Source organism: Raphanus sativus, chromosome 2 (assembly GCF_000801105.2).
Source record: "Raphanus sativus cultivar WK10039 chromosome 2, ASM80110v3, whole genome shotgun sequence".
Lineage (NCBI taxonomy): Eukaryota > Viridiplantae > Streptophyta > Magnoliopsida > Brassicales > Brassicaceae > Raphanus > Raphanus sativus.
This window is the reverse complement of record NC_079512.1, coordinates 17,972,156-17,992,985: the sequence shown is the minus strand read 5'-3', so window position 1 is coordinate 17,992,985 and position 20,830 is coordinate 17,972,156. Positions and strand designations below refer to the sequence as shown.

The window sequence follows — 20,830 nt, the reverse complement described above, 5'->3', positions numbered from 1 at the left end:
ATATCTAAAAACGTTGAAGTTAAGAAGTTAATATCCGACCATAGATAGGAAACTGTAATATCTAAACTTAGTTAAACATAGAAACACCTACTAAAACCTCCAAACTGTTATCAGCACAATAGTTTTTTTTTTTATGGTAGAAATAAGACCATAAGAGTTTTGGTTATTCTGGTAATCGAGTTTCAGAAATCAGAGTTTGCAATGGTCTTTTTGGGCAAGTGTATAGTAGTTGTCTTCCACCTCAACAAACTAAGCAAGGTCCTGATGTAAGTATATCCACATAAAACTAGTTACCCTAAAGTTGGTTACCATCATTATATATATATTTTCTTTCTATCTAGATATAAACGTTTCCAGCATAATCAAATAATAAGATTGTTCATATCAATCCCACAAAACAGATTACAAAAAAACCTCCAGGTAATAGATAAATAATGGAAATACTTCTACGCTATATGTGCATGATTTTTTTGAAACACTTTTTTTTTTTAAACACACGCTATATGTGCATGATATTCGTTATTTATAGACGCAAAGTATAGGCTTTTAGTTTGTCGTCAACTTGTATGACGCATGCCGATTAGATTATCCACTTATGTATCATTAGAGCATTTCGTTGTGGACGTACGGTATACATAGTTTCTGAATGATTAAAAGAAAAGAGTTAGGTAATAATATCAATAACTATGAAACAAATTAGATGTTCAAATTTAATACTTCCTTTTATACTCTGCTTTCACTCACAGATGTCTGACCAAAACGTAATAGTCTGTAAACTGTAATCATTCCTTGCTAATACAAGAAAAACTAATTGCAGGTTTTGATTCTTTTGAATCGTCATGTGAATAAAATTAATCGAGTTCGATTTCAAATCTAGGCTAGAGAACAAAATTACAGACTGACACCCATACATTAATATTTTTCGAGTCTTCATTGGTCAAGCAACAAATATTTAAATAATACGGTGGATATGAGTTTTTTTTTTTTTTTTTTTTTTGTAACGAGGTGGATATGAGTTAAAGTTATAAATAAATAGACTGCTCTTCGTGGAGATAGACGTGGAAATTTCGCATGAGTTTCTTTTGTCCTCTCTATACTCATTTTTCAATTTTACTTTATCATCCTCAATATTTTTATTTTCTAATAGTATTATGGAAAAAGGTAGGTCGTTTCACATGCATCCATTGAATAAAGACAGTGAGTTATTAAGAGTTAAATAATGTCTTTGTTCCCCAAGCGAAATCTTCTTCCTTAAGCTTATCTCCTTCTTTATATAGCTCTCTCACTTTCACTCTCTCCCCATCTCCAAGAAAACAGAGGAAAAAGAGTGTGAAAACAGAGAGATCATAACAATGTTATTCTCTAGGGACCTTCCTTCACCGACCTCAATTTTCACAGCTTACGCATCAATGGCTGGTTACATGATGATGATACGTTCAATGGCTCACGAGCTCATCCCAGCTCCAGTCCAAGAGTTCATCTACTCTACTCTCCGCTCTCTCTTCTTCCGTTCTTCTTCCACAACTCTGACTCTAACCATCGACGACGACAACATGGGCATGGACAACGAGATCTACCTCGACGCTCAGACTTACCTCTCCACCAAGATCAGTCCAGACGCAGTCAGGCTCAGAATCAGCAAAGGCCATAAGGACAAACACGTCACGTTGCATCTCAGCAACGGTGAAATCATCGTCGACGTGTACCAAGACGTCGAGCTCAGGTGGAGGTTTGTTACCGACGGTGGAGACAAGTCAAACGGTGGTGGAGACGACGATGGCAAGAGAGAGTACTTCGAGCTGAGTTTCGACAAGAAGCACAGAGATTTGGTTATAAACTCTTACGTTCCTTACATCGAGAGTAAAGCTAAAGACATCAACGACGAGAGGAGGATCTTGATGATGCATTCTCTCAACTGCCTCCGTTGGGAATCAGTTATCCTCGAGCATCCTTCCACTTTTGAGACAATGGCCATGGAAGATGACCTCAAGCGTGACGTCATCGACGATCTTGATCGGTTCATTCGGAGGAAAGAGTTTTACAAGAGAGTAGGGAAAGCTTGGAAGAGGGGTTACTTGCTGTATGGACCACCAGGAACCGGTAAGTCTAGTTTGGTTGCAGCCATGGCTAACTACCTCAGGTTTGATGTCTATGATCTTCAGCTGGCTACTGTGATGCGTGACTCTGACCTAAGGAGGCTCTTACTGGCCACACGTAACCGGTCGATTCTTGTCGTAGAAGATATCGACTGTGCAGTGGACTTGCCCAATAGGGTTGAAAAACAGCCTGTTGATGGCAAGAACCGTGGCGAGTCTCAGGTTTGGTTCTGCCTCTATGATTTCTATTATTATTGGTTTTGGTAATAAGACTAAACATTTTTAACCAAAGTACCAAACCGGACGGAACCCAAAACCAAACTTTACTTTAACCAATGGAACAAAATCTAAATTTAAATAGTTAGTGGAAGTTGAATTTTTTCTAAGAGTTGAATGATTTGTTAAATTATTAGTCAGCCACAGATAATTTTACAAGAAGCATAGAATCATTAAAATAAAACTTTAAATAGTTTAGAAGTCAAGTCTAATTTTAATACAAATATAAAATCATTTTTCTGACTAACAATGAATTTTGTACATAATGAAACTATCAGCAAACTAATAACACTAGACTAATGTTAGAATTTATAAGCTAATAACAATAGAATTTGAAAATTTTAAACGACATTAAAATTTGGTGTATCTAAATGGCATTTTCTTGTGTTTTAAGGGACAATTGACGTTATCGGGGCTACTAAATTTCATAGACGGATTATGGTCAAGCTGTGGAGACGAGCGGATTATAATATTCACGACGAACCATAAAGATAGGCTTGACCCGGCATTGCTACGTCCTGGTCGTATGGACATGCACATTTACATGGGACACTGTTCTTTTCAAGGATTCAAGACTTTAGCCTCTAACTATTTGGGCTTGAACGACACCACAATGCCACACCGTCTTTATCCTGAGATCCAGCGGTTAATGGATGGGGAAGTAATTACGCCGGCACAAGTCGCCGAGGAGCTGATGAAAAGCGAGGATGTTGACATGGCGCTCGAGGGGTTGGTGAATGTGTTAGAGAAGATGAGGTTAAAACCTGATGAATCAGGTCCGGTGATGAAGAAGAAGGAGAGTAGATTAGAGATGGAGGAGATGAGATTAAGGGGTGATTTGGAGGGTTCCCCGAAGAAAAACAGCAAAAGGATTAAGAAACTTGTTTTGTTTTGGACTTAAGAAGTGTGTGTATTCCAGTACTAGTTCAAATAAGATTACCAGGAAACAAAAATAGACCGAAGAGGCTTACTATTCTGTATAAGTTAAAGAAGTTTGAGGCTATTATATAAGTTCGTTTTTAAAATTTTCTTATATATTTTCTATGTATGGGTTAATTGGTTATAAATCGTTGTAAACCCATTAAGTCCAGAAACTAATCTCAAACCAATAGGTCCTGCCCTACTTCAGGATAGAGATTTAATGGTTTCAGACTTACTCACACGAGAGTGAAATATAGGGCTTGTGGAGAACATTTTCCCGGAACTGAAGGATCACATCCTGAAAATACATCCTAGTGTTTTGGGCAAACAGAATTCCTTTATCTGGCTCCTGCAAAAATCAGAGATATATAGTGTTAAATCGGGTTACTATTCTACCTTTCTTCTTCATTACCAACCTACAGAGAGACCCTCCGGAGATAATAGAGGCACGTGAAAAAAACTTATCTGGTCCCAATATCTTCGCCGAAACTGAAATTCTTTTTCTAGAAGATTGGATCTAACGCCCTGCCTACTGGGGAAATCCTGCGAAGACGAGGCCTGATATTGAATACCACATGTATTCGATGTGGTGCCCCATAGAGTATCGATCATATCCTCTTCCACTGCCAATTTGCATCAGAGGTTTGGAGCTACGGCCCCTGGGACCGCCCAATCGACACTTCTTCGGCCACTTCCTTCTTCGAGAAGCTCGAAGAATCATGGAAAAGATCTCCTCTACCGCCATATGGTTTCAAGGGTAACGCTTTCCCTCGGTGGTGCTGGTTCATTTGGATCACAAGAAACCAACTTGTCTTCGAGAATCGGATCCAATCGCCTAAAGATACTGCACTGCATGCTCTATTGGCTCTTAAGGAATGGGAGACCGCTCAACTGTCACGATCTCAGGTTCCAGCTCCGTTTCAGCGACATCAAGCGAACCCTAATCTCTCGGAAATCTTCTGTAACACTGACGCCTCTTGGAACCCCATATCGAGAGAGGCATGGTTAGCTTGGATCTTCACAGATAGTGCAGCAGTAGAGATTTTTCGCGGATCTTCCAAGAAATCTTCAGTTTCCTCGCCTTGCATGGGAGATGCCCTGGCCATCAGAGAAGCCCTTAACTCATTTGTTGAAATAGCACTGTCCACGACTCATTCATTATGATTGCACTGTCCATGACATATTATCCATAATACTACGTCCACTTAATTCGGTTTTATAAAAGTTCAAATTAAATATATACATATGGATGTTAAAATATAAAGAAAAAAATATTATAATTAGTTGTACCAAATAAAAAGCTAAATGTTTATTATTAAAAAAAATTAACATACAAATACATGAGTGGGAAAGTTATTTAATCTATCTTATTAAAACAGAAACATTGTGTTGGACCTAACTTTTATTTTGTAAGTTTTTAAATTAAATATAGTTTTTTAGTTTTTTTACTTTATAGTTAAACATGTATTAAATCACTAATATTTCTTTTTTATACTACTATCCACGTTTCCAAACATTACACTTCTTTCTTTATACTACTATTCATGTTTTCAAACATTAAACTTCTTTCTTTATACTACTATCTAAAGTTCCAAATAACACTATTATTAATATTATGTCCAAACAATACAAAATATCAGATCTCTTATTTCTTATAATTTCAAACAATTTTATTTCAAATTATTTAGATAAATATAATAATTAAAAATCAAATAATTTATAAAACAACAAAAGTGAATAGAATTGATTTTTATAGGTTTAGATACTAGAAAAAACTTTCTATCAATAATTAATCAATTAAATTAACAGATTATTTAATTTATATTTCTAAATAATGGTTATAATTTTATTTAAGTAACATAATAATTTAATAATAGCCATTATATATATAAACGTTATACATTGTACAATAAATATAATAACAAAAGTAACTATGAAAAATGTTCTAAATATATGTTATTTAAAGAAAAATGCTTAACACTAATTGTTAACAACAAATTTAAATCGTATTACCACATAACCCAAATGATTAACAAGATAATTACACAAAACAATTCTAATAAATTAATTAAGATATATAAAAATTAGTAATATGATTACAACATATTTATTGTTTTTAATTATTGTTATATCTTCCATTTTCTCTATCAAAATTTTGTAGAAATGTCATAATTTCATAAATTGCAAAAAATGAAATTTAAAATTTGGATTAAAAAGTGACAAATTATGAAATTATAACAATTTAAATCAAATTAGATTACATTTCGGTTATCCATCGTTTCAATCGTCTAGTTTCGGGTTTTAGTAATTTTTTTAAAATAAGGATATTTTTAAAAAGCTAAACTGAATTATCGGATCACCGGTTTAACCGGTTTAATGACAGTTTCAGGTATAATTGAAATGCAAAAATATTTTAAATACACAAACTCTTTCACATTAACAAATATTAAATTATTAGTGAGATTTTTTTATTATAGAATATTCCGCGCTTACAAAGCGCGTGTCAAATCTAGTAATATATTAAAAAGAAAAAACAAATTAATTTTTTCTACTACTCAGCATAGACTAAACCATAGCGTTTTTTTTGTTTCACAATTTACCGAGTCTATCTTAAAAGGTATGCATGTCATTAGCACTCAGATACTTCCATGGAAAAGTGTCTCACATGTGCTATGTGCTATGTGTCTTTGAGTGATAGAGAAAGACACATTGTGTCTTGGAATGTAAACGATTCATATTTATACAAACTAGTAATAGATCATTTAAAATTTGCATATAAAGATGGCAAACACAACTCTCTTGTTAACCCAAGCACACATCCTCCTTCTACACATTAATAGCAAATATACTATAAAACCTTATCTTAATACAGTACATCTCGCTGGGCTTGCTTTCACTGAGACCTTTTGTATAGTAAGCCCAAATTATAAAACTAGTTAATCATACCACAAGATTGAGGAAATCGGCTAATTATTTTTATTTTTTAAAAACACAGGTTAAATATAAATCTATTAAAGACACAAACTTAACCCCGAATGGGAGGTACAGTCCACAAATAGACCCTCTTCCAGGTGTTCAAATGAGTCGAAATGCAGTAGCCCATATCTGTATAAGATGAACAGGAAAATATGATTTAGTTTCGCCTGATAGATGGATCGAACCTAGAATATGGCGACATCTCAAATCCTTCCCCTTAGCATTTGACCACAAACTCCCGGTCAAATCGGCTAGTTATACATTAACAACGAACTGTGGTTCTAATAAACTCGAACTTTGTGCTAAAACATATATTAACACATAATATACTCAAATTTTATAAACCAACTAATATAATTCTCTTTTACATATATTGACCAATTATTTGTTAGTCAAAAATAATGGAATCTGAAATGTCCGTTACATATTGATGATATGTTCATAAAAATATTATGTGGCCTTTATACCTTTTTTTCTGTCAAAGTTGTATTAAAAGTTCAAAGACCCAAATTCTATTGCATCTCTAAAACCCGAAAGCCCAAGAAACAAATGGACTGAAAATTACAAGCAAACCAAGGTGAGAGAAACACAAGAGAAACTCAAATCTGCGTCTAAACAATATGTCATCAGATTTATTAACCACTATTCTTTTTTTTTTCGTCGATTTTTACAGACTCAACTAGACTCTGTAAACCATAACGGTAGCTCTGCATCCATGTGCACAACAAAGGACGTTTGTTTCCTAGCACTGCGTGCTAAGCCATCGGCCTTCAAATTTTGTGTGCGAGGTACATGAATGATATCCAAGCTGTGGAAGGATTCTTTCAACGTCTTGATATCTTCTAGATAATTAGCAAACGCTGGCCACTCCTCTGGTTCAGAAACCATCTTTACCAGTTGCAGACAATCTGTCGCGAACGTGACCCGAAACTGACGCAAATTCCTCATGCATTCCATTGCCCATACTAAAGCTTCTATCTCCGCATGAAGAGGAGATAGAGAGACCCTTACATTCCGTGCTCCCATTAAGCCTGTGAAGCCTTCTAGTGTACTATACCATCCCTGGCCCGAGAAAACTTCCTTCTCCTTCCAAGATCCATCCACAAAACACCACCTGCCGGGAATTATTGGCAGATTCGGCTGTTGTGGAATTGGTGTGGGCAGTTGCACTACTTGGACCTCGGCCCAAAGGCGTGCTTCTGTTACCGCCAGTTGTAATGTCTCCCGTGGCGGTAACAGAAGCACGCCTTTGGGCCCAAAGGCGTGCTTCTATTAACCACTATTCTAAACACAATTTGTTGATTATATCCTCTATTGTTTTCTATTTATAACTAATAAATATTTTATTCAAATATTTCCATTTTCTTCTTCTCGCGTATGTCTCAATCATCCAAACAAAATTAAATATTCAAACAGAAATTATTTTAAATAATTAATTTTAAATATTTGTCGCAAAAGATTTTTTAAGGAAACATTATTTAAATAAATAATTAAAACACATCTTACCCATTGTTTTATAGATAAATATTATTTAAATAAATAATTAAAAATAAAATAAAAAGTAAAAATAAAAATTATAATAGTTTTGAATTCTATTTTTTAAAAATTCAAAATTTTTGTAATAATTTGTTTGTAAATTCAAAATTTTAAAATTTTTATTTTTAAATTCAAAAATGTTTTTAAACTTATTTTTAAAAAATATTTTGAAGTTTTTAATATCTATTTTTTTAAGAAAAACACAATAATAATCATTAAGAAAATTAAACACAATTACTTTGAATTAATATATTTGTTGACTAATTCTAGATAATCAAAACTCATTAAAAGAAATATTAATATATTTGGATGATAGAGATTCTGATTTTTTTGTTTTCTTTGGATGACGGCAAAATAAAAAGGAAGATACTTAATATCTGAATAAAATATTGTAGATATTATAATTAATCTGGTTTGGCATAGTGGTCGAACATATAATTAATTATATCTGATCTCAAATCCGAGTGAATATATTGATCAGGACTGAAGCTCTCTGTTGAGGCATGAATCAGAGAATTTTCCCGACAAGATTGCTTCTAAAATTTCACAAAGCCTTACAGCTAGAGAGCAGAGAGAGGACATTCACAATAAGAAGACCACTCAAACAACACTATTGAACCACTCCAGCTTGGCTGTATTGTGAAAATGTTGGCAAGAAAAGTATATGTGCTGGTTATACAAAAATGTGAAAATGGTTAAATCTTTGGTTATATTTTTAGACCATAAAACTGTGCTTGCAGACCTTCGAGAATTTTCCTCTTTAATAAAATCTAGGAACTCCCTATATACTTTAGTTAAACTAGGACCGTCCGATCAACATATTAAAACTACATCCAACGGTTAGATAAACCGAAGAAAGGAGATTTACACAAGAAGGAGAGAGAAAACTGTTTCCCTCTCTTTCTCTCTCTTCCTTATCCCTCGCCGCAAACTCTTTCACCCAACTCTCCGATGGCCGGTCTACTAAAAACGCCGTCTTTACACCTCACACCGTCTCTTCTTCATGCACCCTCCGTGCCCTTTAAGCCCTTTTGCGTCTCCTTCGCCGGAGGAAGAAACATCAGCAGCGTCTCACTCTCTCGCCGAGCTGCTTCTCTCCGCTCTGTCTCCGGTGGCTATCCTCTCCGTTTACTAAACTTCGTACCGTTCGCTTCTGGAGAATCCGAGACGACGGAGACTGAGGTCGAATCCAAAGAACCCGAAGCCCAGGTCTTTTTCAATTAAGCCTCACTTCTCTAAAACCTTAATTGTGTGATTAGGGTTTCGAATTGGGATACTTCTCTAAAACCTTAATTGTTGCTCAAAGTCTTAAGCTTTAGTTGATTATATTACCCTCTGAAGCCTATAGGTGTTTACATGGTTGTTTAGGGCAACATATTGGTCTTCTTAAGTGTGTGTGTGTGACAGGAATTATGGTTAATTCCGGTTTAGAGATTTTATTTATGCATTTTGATTCTGTTCTGTCTAATTGGATTGCTTTCTTCTAATTTTGTTTCTTATGTAATCAATGGAGTCTCAGGAGACGGATGGTGCTGTTGGTGTTGAGAGTGAAGAAGACACTAGCTCTGAGGAAGAAGCGGGGGTTACCATAGCATTGCTGAATTCGTATAAAGAAGCTTTAGCAGAGAACAACGAGGAGAAGATTGCTGAGATAGAAGCATCACTGAAGTCCATTGAAGACGAAAAGTTTCAGCTCGAGGATAAAGTAGCATCTTTAACCAATGAGCTAACTGTGGAGAGGGATCGGCTGATAAGAATCAGTGCGGATTTCGACAATTTCAGGAAGAGGACGGAGAGGGAAAGGCTGAACCTTGTTTCCAATGCTCAGGGAGAGGTTGTGGAGAATCTTTTGGCTGTTTTGGATAATTTCGAGAGAGCTAAGTCTCAGATTAAAGTGGAGACTGAAGGAGAGGAGAAAGTTACTAATAGCTATCAGAGCATATACAAACAGTTTGTGGAGATTCTGGGGTCGCTCGGTGTGGTCACTGTGGAGACAGTTGGCAAGCAGTTTGATCCAATGGTAAGTTACTAATGTCTTCTAACTAAGCAGTGTAGTAGAAAGCATGCATCTCGGTAAAGTTTCTTGGTGATGGTGGTAGTTAACTTGCCTTTGTTTGTTGAGCTTTCACCAAATTTCTAGTAGCTGACATCTCTTTGATCTTTTTTGCTTCTCTCTTTGATGTGTAAAAGCTTCATGAGGCAATAATGAGGGAGGATTCTGCAGAATATGAAGAAGGTATAGTACTTGAAGAATACAGGAAAGGTTTCTTGCTAGGGGAAAGGCTTCTACGTCCTTCAATGGTGAAAGTATCAGCTGGACCTGGACCAGAAAAGCCCAGTGAAGCTGAAGGAGAAGAAGCCACATCACAAGGAAACGCAGAAGAAAAAGAAGCAGAAGCGGCTTCATCTTGAATGAAAGACGATCAAGACTCGGTAGTTTTGTGTGTGTGTGTGTGTGTGTGTGTGTGTGTGTGTGAGAGAGAGAGGGAGAGAGGTGGTTACGGTTAATTACTGTGATTCTTGTTATTACATTATATCATTTCTACAGAGTTTAGAGAATAGAACAAGGTTTTCGATTAACAACGAAAATTTGAGTATTTAGTACCGGAAGAAAATAGATTTTATTAGCAGTATTCAGCTTGAAAATTATAATCATGTGGAGGAAACGGTGATTTTCAGTGGATATATCTGATCAGTGCCAATGGTAGGGTATAGTCTGTAGAAATGGTATGATGTAACAAAATATGTTAAACTTCTGGTTTGAGTTTGGCACTGTGACAGTAAAATTTATATACAAACTATTAGATTACGCAACTTTGCCAAAGGGATTTAAGAAACACAGAACTCCAACTAAAATAAATAAACTAGCTAGTAACTATGGTGTATACAGTTAAATGTAATCAATAGATTATTATTTGTAGTAACTAAACTTAAAAGTTGATGATGTAAATACAATTATTTTAATTTACTTATAGCATTCTACTGAAGGTTCAATTTGTTTATATTTCCATATGATTCTTTGTGCTATTTTGAATATCTAAATTTAATCTAATGTATCTAATCTACTCCTTCTGTTTTTTTATGTAAGTAATTTTACTTTAATGCACAAAGATTAAGAAAAACTAGTTTTTGATCCGCGCGTCCGCGCGGATTTATGTTATTCATAAATATATGTTTTAGTTTTTTAAAATGATATATATATAAATTTAATTGTTTATAATTACATTCATATGTTATATAAGTTTGACATTAGTGTGTCTTGTTCAATGTGATCAACTTTAATTTAGAAGCTATGTGATTCTGTCTTTATTGTGTTTTTATTTACTTTATTTGGTAAAGTAAATATTCTCTCCATTTCAAATTATTTGTCGTTGTAGAGTAGAATTTTAATTTTAAAATAAATATCGTTTTTAGTTTTCAATGCAAAATTTAATTATAATATTTTATATTCTATTTTTCTATTGGTTGAAATATGGTTAGATGTATTGGTAATAGTGTTTTTATTTTGAAAATATGTAAAATTAAATGTTTTCAACTATTTTAATTCAATTTATACTTAATTTCAGCTCAATATTAATTGTAATGCAAAAAAATAATTGTAATGCATTGATTGTTTTAAAAAAAATATTTATGGAAACTAAATTCATATATGGAAACTAAATTTTATTTAAGTAATCAATATACGTTACAGATTTGATTTTCAATTGGTTGACTATATTTTCGTAGTATATTGTTTAGATATTTGGTTGTCAAAATTTATTGGGCACATATCTCTCTTTTGTCGTATTTGCAAGAGTTTTTGGCCGATTGGTTAGTATTATATTTTATTTTCAAAATTTCCTTGTATGTAAAAAAATGAATGATTACAAAAACAGAACCGGTAAGTTATTTTAACCGAATGATTTAAATACATAAAGACCAAAGGACCAGTCGATGCATAGATTATCATCTATCATTGTTTTGCTATGAAGAAACTTTATCTCATCTAAATTATAAATTTCATGGTTTTTTCAAACTTATGATCAATCATTTGGTTTGTAATGGGTTAAGATAATTTATTAAACGACTTCATAGGAGTACTGGTTTCGAGTATATAATGGATGTGCTGGTTGCCGCAGAAAAAGGGATGTGCTGGTCAAACATAATTAATTGGATTTTCTGTTGATGCGATGGTTTAATAACGATTTTCTGCTATTGGAAATTAATGGGATAATGAAAATATAAAACTACTGTGTTTTAAAGTAGTGGCATAAGAATGTAATTTTTGTGGAAAAGTCAAGGTTAAGTACTATTTGTACTTCTCCTTTAATAGTTTAGATATTATTTACTTTATAAATATCATTTGATATATAAATCAAATATTGTTAAACCAATCATAAATAAGCTTATATTATTTGATTGGTTACACTATATCCAATAAAGTAAAAGTTGCATAGAATAATGGAAACTATTTATATTTTGAAACAAACAAATTTTTCTTAAACTATTTATAATATGAAACGAAGGGATTATTAAAATAGAATCCTATTTTTTATCTACTTATAAATGTTGTCACTTAAATGAACCTCACCTCTCATAGTCTCTTCCCACTGAACCTGTATCATCACTATTTCGCGGGTCCCACAACACGTGGCGGCCTGCAGTTGGTCGATTATTATTATTGTTATTTTATTTTTTACAGAAAAAAATCATACAGTAAAAAAATAATAATAAAATAATAAAAAAATTTTTGGTGAACTTCCCCATGAGATTCACCAATGGAGATGCTCTTAGTTTACTTTCAATATTTCAAATTTTCCACTCCTATTTTTATGGTTGACAACATTAATTAGTTTCATCATAACTACTATATATTCATAAAACTTTCACCATTTATATTTTTTGAAACTATCGATATTTTATTGTATTTAGTTGTTTCTTATTTAAATTTGCATTAAACTTTTCAAAGCCTAACATAGATGTTGTATACGATAACAATTAATAACTACGTACAATCTATAAAATAGATCACTATATATTATAAAATAGATCACTATATATTAATAATATCGAATAAGAAATCTAAACAATAAGATTATAAAATTACACAACATAAAACACTAAAATGTAAATCATATATATAAGACGTTTATGATAATATCAAAGTTTTATATTTATAAAAGAAAAAAACACAACATAAAACACTAAAATGTAAATCATATATATAAAACGTTTATGATAATATCAAAGTTTTATATTTATAAAAGAAAAAATATCCGCACGGACGTGCGGATTCAAATTCTAGTTAGATTTAAAATAGAATGTATATGAAAGTAATTTTCTCTCTTCCCTGTATTGCTGACACAAAATTAGGTTGGGATACTTCATAAGTGGTGGTGGTGTCGCCGTATTGATGTGTTAGGACATTTCATGTGTTGGTGGTATCGACGTACAATTACAAATGTTTGGCAGATTAACTAAAATGGTTTGACTTCTGTCCCGGTTGGGCTTTCCGTTTTCCGTTCTCACTTCTGAGTAACAATTAAACCAGAACCAAACCGTAAAATATTGGTTTCCGTTTATTGGCTAAAGTGTCATTGAAGTAGAGTTATCGAAGAGATCAATTGCTGTTAACTTACCACCTTCACGCGAGAAAAAATATCTCTCTCTCTAAACCTCCTCTGACCTCTCTCTAAAAAAAACCTCCGCCGTGTTTTCCGTTTCCGGCCGACGGGTGAGCTCACATAGTCACCGTCGGTCCGGCTACAGTTTTTTTCTTTGCGTTTCCTTTTCATTTATGTTTAGTAATAGTATCAGCTGGCGTTTATCGCCAACCTTTTTTGATTCCGGTGGTGCGCTTCTCTTCCGGTGACCGTCCGGCTTATGACTCTGGCATCGTCACTTTCTTCTCAGGTGAGGTGGCCGGCTTTAGGATTTTGATGGAAATGTGTTGACCTCGTTTCCAGGAGGAGATCTCGATTCTGATCGATTGATGCTCTTCGGTGGAAGAGGTGGTGGTGATGACGATGCATGCGTTGTAGACGCATGGCATAGAAATGGTCCGGCGAGGCGCTGTTTCGTTTGTACGGCGTCTTCTCTGGAGGTAGGGTTCCGATCCAATCCTTTACCTTCAGTACAGTCGTTGGAAGTGGGTTCGTCGGCGAAAATGGTGGAGACGACGGTTCTCCGATGTGGATTTGGTGCAATGCGGTGGGGTGGCGATCGTTAGCTGTCCCCGGCGTTTGGTCTTCGATGCGGTGGAAAGAGACGCGTGTCTCGAGTGAAGCCCAGTTTGAACACGTGGCCTGGTTCGCGAAGGTTCTCACACGTGGCTGGGCGCACCGTTTTGGTTTAAAGTGTTGGGCTTGGCCCATATTTTTTGGCCTTTCTGTCGGGCTTTCTTTGTAGTTTAGGCTTTCGGGCTGTTTGTACTGGTTTTGGGCTTGTCCCGTTTTGGGCTTGTCCCTTTATTAATAAAATCTCTAGATGAAAAAAAAAAAACTTACCACCTTCACGGTTTGCGAGGAGAATCGTTTTCGTTGAACCAGGACAAGATGCTTTACACCCGAATGCTGCAGAGCCATGCCAGAACACGTGGCGAAAGACATATGAAGATAATTGTTTTTTTCCAGAGAAATATTTCTTTATGCGCGAGAGAGAGTCGAGCCAAACAAGCAAAATTCTTCTATATTTTTTCTGAAACAAAATTCTTCTATATTTTTTCTGTCTTTTTCAGCAGTCTTCGTTATTTTTATAATATTTTCAAATAATATAAAATTTCAGATGTCAAATTCCCTAGACTATATTTGAGAAGTGATTTGTATATGCGTCATCACTACAATTACTCTCAACAAAAAAATGATGACATGGTTTAAAATAAATGTGACATGACATCGATTTAATTGTAACATGTAAAACTTTCTATATTAAGATTTATGTTTTTGGTAAGATTTCTTAAATATGACAATAACTATTTTCTATATACGTATTCATATTTTTGGCAAAGGTTCGTAATATAGTAATATTAATAACTTTTCTATATCTATTAAAATAATATAATTATATATATATAATAATTTCGAATTTAATATTTTCATCAATTTATGAATCATATTTTTAACATCAAAATAAGTGTATTTATAATTATATATTTATCAAATTATATATGTTATTTATATTAATGTATATATTTATTAGAACTAATTTAAATAAAATTTTAACTAAATAAAATATTATATGAATAAAATAACTCTATAAATTTTTAATTATTTTTACAATTTAAATAAAATAAAGTTAAAAAGTTAAAATAAACTTGAATAAATCAAACTAGAAAAATTTACATTATGGTTTATTTTTTAACTAATATAGTTTAAATTTAAATACTGAAAATTGAAAATTTGTTTATATAAAATATTTTTTAAATTTTTATATCTGCGCATGGCACAAAAAAACTCTTAATAAAGTTCATAAATATTTAGTTTTAGTTATTAATAGTTTATTTTTGGTTATTTCTTACTTAGAATTTAAAATAAATATGATAAATTTTAGCTGATTTTTAATAGAACTCGGTTATTTTGAATTCTTTTCGGATCTAAACTTGATCAGGATCCACTAGATCTAAAAATTAAAATTAATTTATATAAGTTTTAATTATAATTTTGAATCTATCCAAATTCGAAAAAACGATCCAAATTCAAACCAAAAAATTCTAGGTACTTAATTAGATCTAATGAAAATCCGAATGATATATTGACTCAAAAAGAAACTATCCAAATTCGATCCAACCGCTGAGACCTAATTCATATAATACTCAAATCCTAAATTAAATGAGAAGAGTCTTCGTTCACACCTGAGCTAATATGAACCATACATTTTGTTTTCACTAATCCAAAAATTATGGACGAAAGGATATTGATCTTCTCGGCATAACTAACTCTGTTTTGTATTTCTTTTTTGAGTAAGAAATTCTTTTCATAAGAAACTCAAAATGTATATGCATATATGCAACTCAGATCGGGATTAGCTACCATAAATTTGAATCCAATTAATTAAAAGCTTAACGTGGGGTTTGATCAGAAAGTATGTTATACTCTTAAGTTTCCAGTATTATATGTTTGAAAGATATTGTTACGATACGAAGAAAGTTCTAATTTACCTCAAATTTATCTTTTAAATAATAATTATTTTCATAAATATTTTAATTTTACTATAAAAATTAACCTTACTAAATCATTTATAAATGTTTCAAAATTACATATAAAAAAATAGAAACTCAACCCTACTCCTAAATTTTAAACACTTATCATTAAACCTTAAATTCAAACTATTAAAATATTTTTGGTTAAGTATAGTTAAAAAATAGTATCCAACTTAATATATTTTGTGTCATTTCTCTAATATTAATGTATCTTATCGGAATACGAATACACTTCAGTGAGGTAGAGTTGAATAGGGTTCGATTTTTAATATCATTTTATCGTACTTAATCATGTCCTAAATATGTATTACTGATTAAGTATATTAACATCATCAATTAATCATGATTCATGCAAAAAACATCGCATTCTTATCATGATTTATGCATATTATCTTTTGACGACTCTTATTGGTCTTGCTCCACCTATACCCTATATATATAATTAATTATGTTTATAGACCTAACTTACATAAATATATTTACGGACTGTCGTCAGTGGCTATGCAAAATGGTCCTGAACCTATGCTTCATAATCATTCTTAAATACCCAATTGCACCATAACAATTAAGGAGAAAAAGAAACATCAACTGAAATTTTAGGGCCAAATAGCTCTGTAATAACATTCATGTAATCATATATATATTTTTTGTCAACTCATGTAATCATATATAATCTTAAATTTTACCTGGTTGTAGTATGTCCCAATATTAAGACAAAATTTGGTTGTCAGGTAGTATCCAAAGTAGTGTTAAGTATTTACGAGTGTATTTTTTTAATCCGCGCTTTAAAATTGCAGAACTATTTTCGAAACAAAATAAAATTATATGATATAAATTTGTATTTTTTATTGTATATCTATATTTAAATGTTACACATGAAGCATTATATTCAGTATTCTGAAATACGATTTGAATCCGCTGTTAAACCGATAAAGCCGGTGACTTTATATGTAATTCGGTTTGTTTGTTTTCAATTTTTATAAAACCTGCAAAAAATCGCTAAAACCTGAGAACCGCCTACCGGTTGAACCTATAGATGACTCATTATATAATACAATTTGAATTATTATATTATTTAAAGTATTTTAATTGAATGTTTAAATAAATGATGAGTATATTATGAATGTGATGCTCAAATTTAACAAAAGTTGGACATACAGTTTTTTAGTCAAATTAATTTATCATTTTGTTGCAAGCGTAATAAATCAATAATTGAGAGGATACATACTAAAATAAAAAATATTTGAGCAGCAACGATTCTTATACGATTGTTACAATTTAATGATTTAAGTTTGAAATAAATATAGTTTCTTATTTAGTTATTATTTTATTTTTATTGTTCACATGTTATTAAATTTTTTCAATGTTTTCTTTTTGTTTTATTTTTAATTTAATTTCATTATTTATATCAGACATTTTAATATTTATTAATTTTTATTAGATTTTGATCTAAGCTTTAAAGCGCAAGATTAATTTTTATTCTTAAAACTTATTTGCTGAAAATTAAATGTTAAACATAAGTTTTTAATAATTTTTTTTCTAAAATATATAAAGTATCGTTTCCAGGGGTGATGCATTCCTAAAATACCGTCCTTTGGAATTTTTAATGTTTTACAAAACTATGAAAATTTTGGCTAAAATCGTACATTTCATAAATCCAGAACTTTTTGTTTGTTCTCGTTTCAGATATCACTTAAGTTCTGAAAATTCCAAATATTAGTTTTAATATTTTTCTACTCGAACTAAAAGTATTTGTTTTCTTTGCGAATTTTACCAAAAATACTTACAGATCAATGTTTTATAACACAATAATTATAAAAAGAAACTAAAAACTCTTTGATTATCATAAGCTTGATAGTTAATGTCCAGACATACATATTGAATATTTTGAGATGTTTACCGGCTTTGGCATTACTATGATGGGATAAGTGATATACATCACTACCAAGTTCAATTAGACATCCGAAATTAATTTGTCCTGAAAATGAGAAATAACTTAAATAGATATGGATTACAAGAAAAAACGCTTAACACATGAAAACAATTGGTGATGAGAGAGAAAAGTTCGTCATTCATGATATGGTGAAGGTGTCTAAATAGGTCCTCGGACTGAAGACTGCAAGTTCTAAAGTTAGCTAAACTAGTAGAAGTTCATCACATGCTATGGTTTAATACTTGACAACCAAGAAATTTAAGTTATAGTATATCTTTGGCCAAAATGGATGGATGGTCACAATTTTCAAGCTTAAAAAAATAAATAAAATATAATCAAATTAAATAGCTGGAAATACTTTTTAGGGGTGCAAATGTTAAAAATTTATACCAATTTTCTGTTTTACAAAGTTTATGTTGAAAAGCTCAACTTATAACAACAACAAAAGAGAAGAGAACTAACTGAAAGGGGAAATGAAACAGAAATACAACTGAAAGAAGAAAAACAGAGGGAAGAGACAACAATCCGTCGGGCATGGGCAGGTCAACCATAGAGAAAGCAGCTGCTTCTGAGGTCGAGGACGAGGCAACGATCCTTAAGTTGCGCTCCTTCCATAGAGAGTAGACCACAACCTGCAATATAATCTTGACGACCGTTGCTGCACGAGAGTAACCATCGTAATGAAGCTGAGAATACATGTCATACATTATAAGTTGTCTTAGAAAAAAAAAGTCTTTTTACCGTTTCATTTCATTTTTTTTATAAAAGAGAACTAAATTAGCACACTATTCAAGGAATGATTCTACTTTACAAAAATTCACGATAACTAGAGTAGACTAAGAAGACTTCTACTCGTTCATAAAAGTTAATGCAAGGATTTGTAAGAACAGTGTGAAATAAAAACAGATGGAAGTCTCTAACTAAAACGTGGACACATAGGTATAAATGAATTGTCACAATTTATTCGTAACGTGTAGCTTATATAAGTCATGTCCTCTCAGAAGCTTCGTCGAAGGTGTCTTTAAAACATAGCGTAGTGTGTGTATACTTAAGGCTTGGAACTAGTGACGCAGTTTAAAATATACAGACAATGCATATCAAATAGAATAAATCAGATTAAGTAAATATACAAAAGATAAATCAACTAATTTATCAAATCATCATTGTTGATTGAATTAGTATTGACATTTTGGATTTACGTTTGGGTCGGATCCAATTACTCGGATTGAAAAGTTTATGATCCGTTTAGAAACCAAACATTTTTAAAGCGAATTGGTTCGAATAATAAGTCTTTAACTATTTTAAATATTTTTTTTGTCAACCTTTAACTATTTTAAATATAACCTTTTTTCTGGATCATAAAATAATACTCCCTCTGTTTTTTTAAAGATGTATGTTTTGGAGTTTTCACACATATTAAGAAAACACATTAATCATACATTGTTTTTAGAAATTACCAAATTTCAATGCATTTTAACCAATAGTCTTTCAATAAATTCAATTAATTTTATTGAAATTTGCAATTTTTATATAGAAAACATAAAAAAATACATTTTTTGAAACAAATATTTTTTCCAGAACATGCATCTTTTAAAACAGAGGGAGTATTTCCTTACTTAGAACATCTCCAATAGAATTTTTTTTATATTGGAACTCTTAAATTATGTATTTGTATATATATATGTATATTGTATATGATAGAATTTTAAGAGTTCCAATGGGAAGAACGGTCTTCAAAATAATAAGTAAACGCACTTTTACAAAAAGCCATGTACCTACTCAATCACTTGTTTCACTATTTGTCCTAGGGCCGGGCAAAAAATCCGAAACCGAAGAACCGAACCGAACCCGATCCGAAAAAGTAACACCGAACTCGAACCAAAATTAATTAAATATCCGAACAGATTCAAAAATTTGGTATTTAGAAAACCGAAACCGAACCCGATCCGAAATAGATTTATATATATACCTAAATATATTTATCATTTTTAGATTTTATGTATATTAAAACATCCAAAATATATAAGATACTTTTAAGTTGTCCAAAATACATGAAAATATATACAAATAGTCAAAAGTAAATGTCTAAAATAGCTAAAGTATGTTCAAAACATCAAAAATATTTTACATATCTATTGATTATTTATCCAAATATTCAAATCGAACCAATTTATATGTTATATTTAAGTATTTTGACATATGTTATTCAAATCTGTACGTATTATATTGTTTTGTTTATAGATTTTGAGAAATTTGAAGCATTTAATGAATTTTAAATTTTTAAAAATAATTTAAATGGGTTATCCGAACCCGAACCGAACCCGCAAAGATCCGAACCGAACCCAAACCGAAATTTAAAAATACCCGAATGGGGCTGAAATCTTTGAACCCGAAAACCCGAAACCCAAATAGACCCGAACCGAACCCGAATGGGTATCCGAACGCCCACCCCTAATTTGTCCTATCTCTTCGAAGAGAGATAATAGAGAGAAATAACAATCCATCTGTATTTTGATGCTCATTCTACTCTTAAAACTCTTAAGCTTTTGTTTATTTCAAAGTTGCATGGATCTTTTTCTCCTAAAACTCTTAAGCTTTTGTTTATTTCAAAGTTGCATGGATCTTTTTCTGGCACGCGGACAACACCTCCACATCTAGTTGGCTCTCTCGAAGTCTATCTCATACCCTAAAACTATTTCCAATATATTTTGTTATCTTTCTGAAATAGGAAAACCTTAGAAACGTGATATGTTTTAATATATATCTCTAAAATATAAATCTCTAAATATAGAGCAAAGTATAAAAGAATGCTATTTTTTCTTTTACAAAAGAAAATATAATATTTTTTATTTTAGAAAGAAACAGAATATGATTCAATAATTTTGATTCTAAATGATATCGTAAAAGCAGATATAG

The 20,830-nt window shown here is 31.9% G+C and overlaps 2 protein-coding genes across 2 annotated transcripts; both read left to right on the top strand.

Moving 5' to 3' along the window:
* The first annotated feature begins 1,250 nt into the window (after positions 1–1,250).
* LOC108843443 (AAA-ATPase At5g17760) lies at positions 1,251–3,397 on the top strand. The gene is made up of 2 exons (XM_018616639.2): positions 1,251–2,318; positions 2,767–3,397. The coding sequence occupies exons 1-2, from the start codon at positions 1,353–1,355 to the stop codon at positions 3,271–3,273; spliced, it is 1,473 nt and encodes a 490-aa protein (XP_018472141.1). The 5' UTR covers positions 1,251–1,352; the 3' UTR covers positions 3,274–3,397.
* A 5,253-nt stretch (positions 3,398–8,650) lies between these two features.
* LOC108818991 (uncharacterized) lies at positions 8,651–10,402 on the top strand. Its single transcript, XM_018591975.2, has 3 exons — positions 8,651–9,014; positions 9,325–9,825; positions 9,996–10,402. The coding sequence occupies exons 1-3, from the start codon at positions 8,757–8,759 to the stop codon at positions 10,215–10,217; spliced, it is 981 nt and encodes a 326-aa protein (XP_018447477.2). The 5' UTR covers positions 8,651–8,756; the 3' UTR covers positions 10,218–10,402.
* Positions 10,403–20,830: the final 10,428 nt, after the last annotated feature.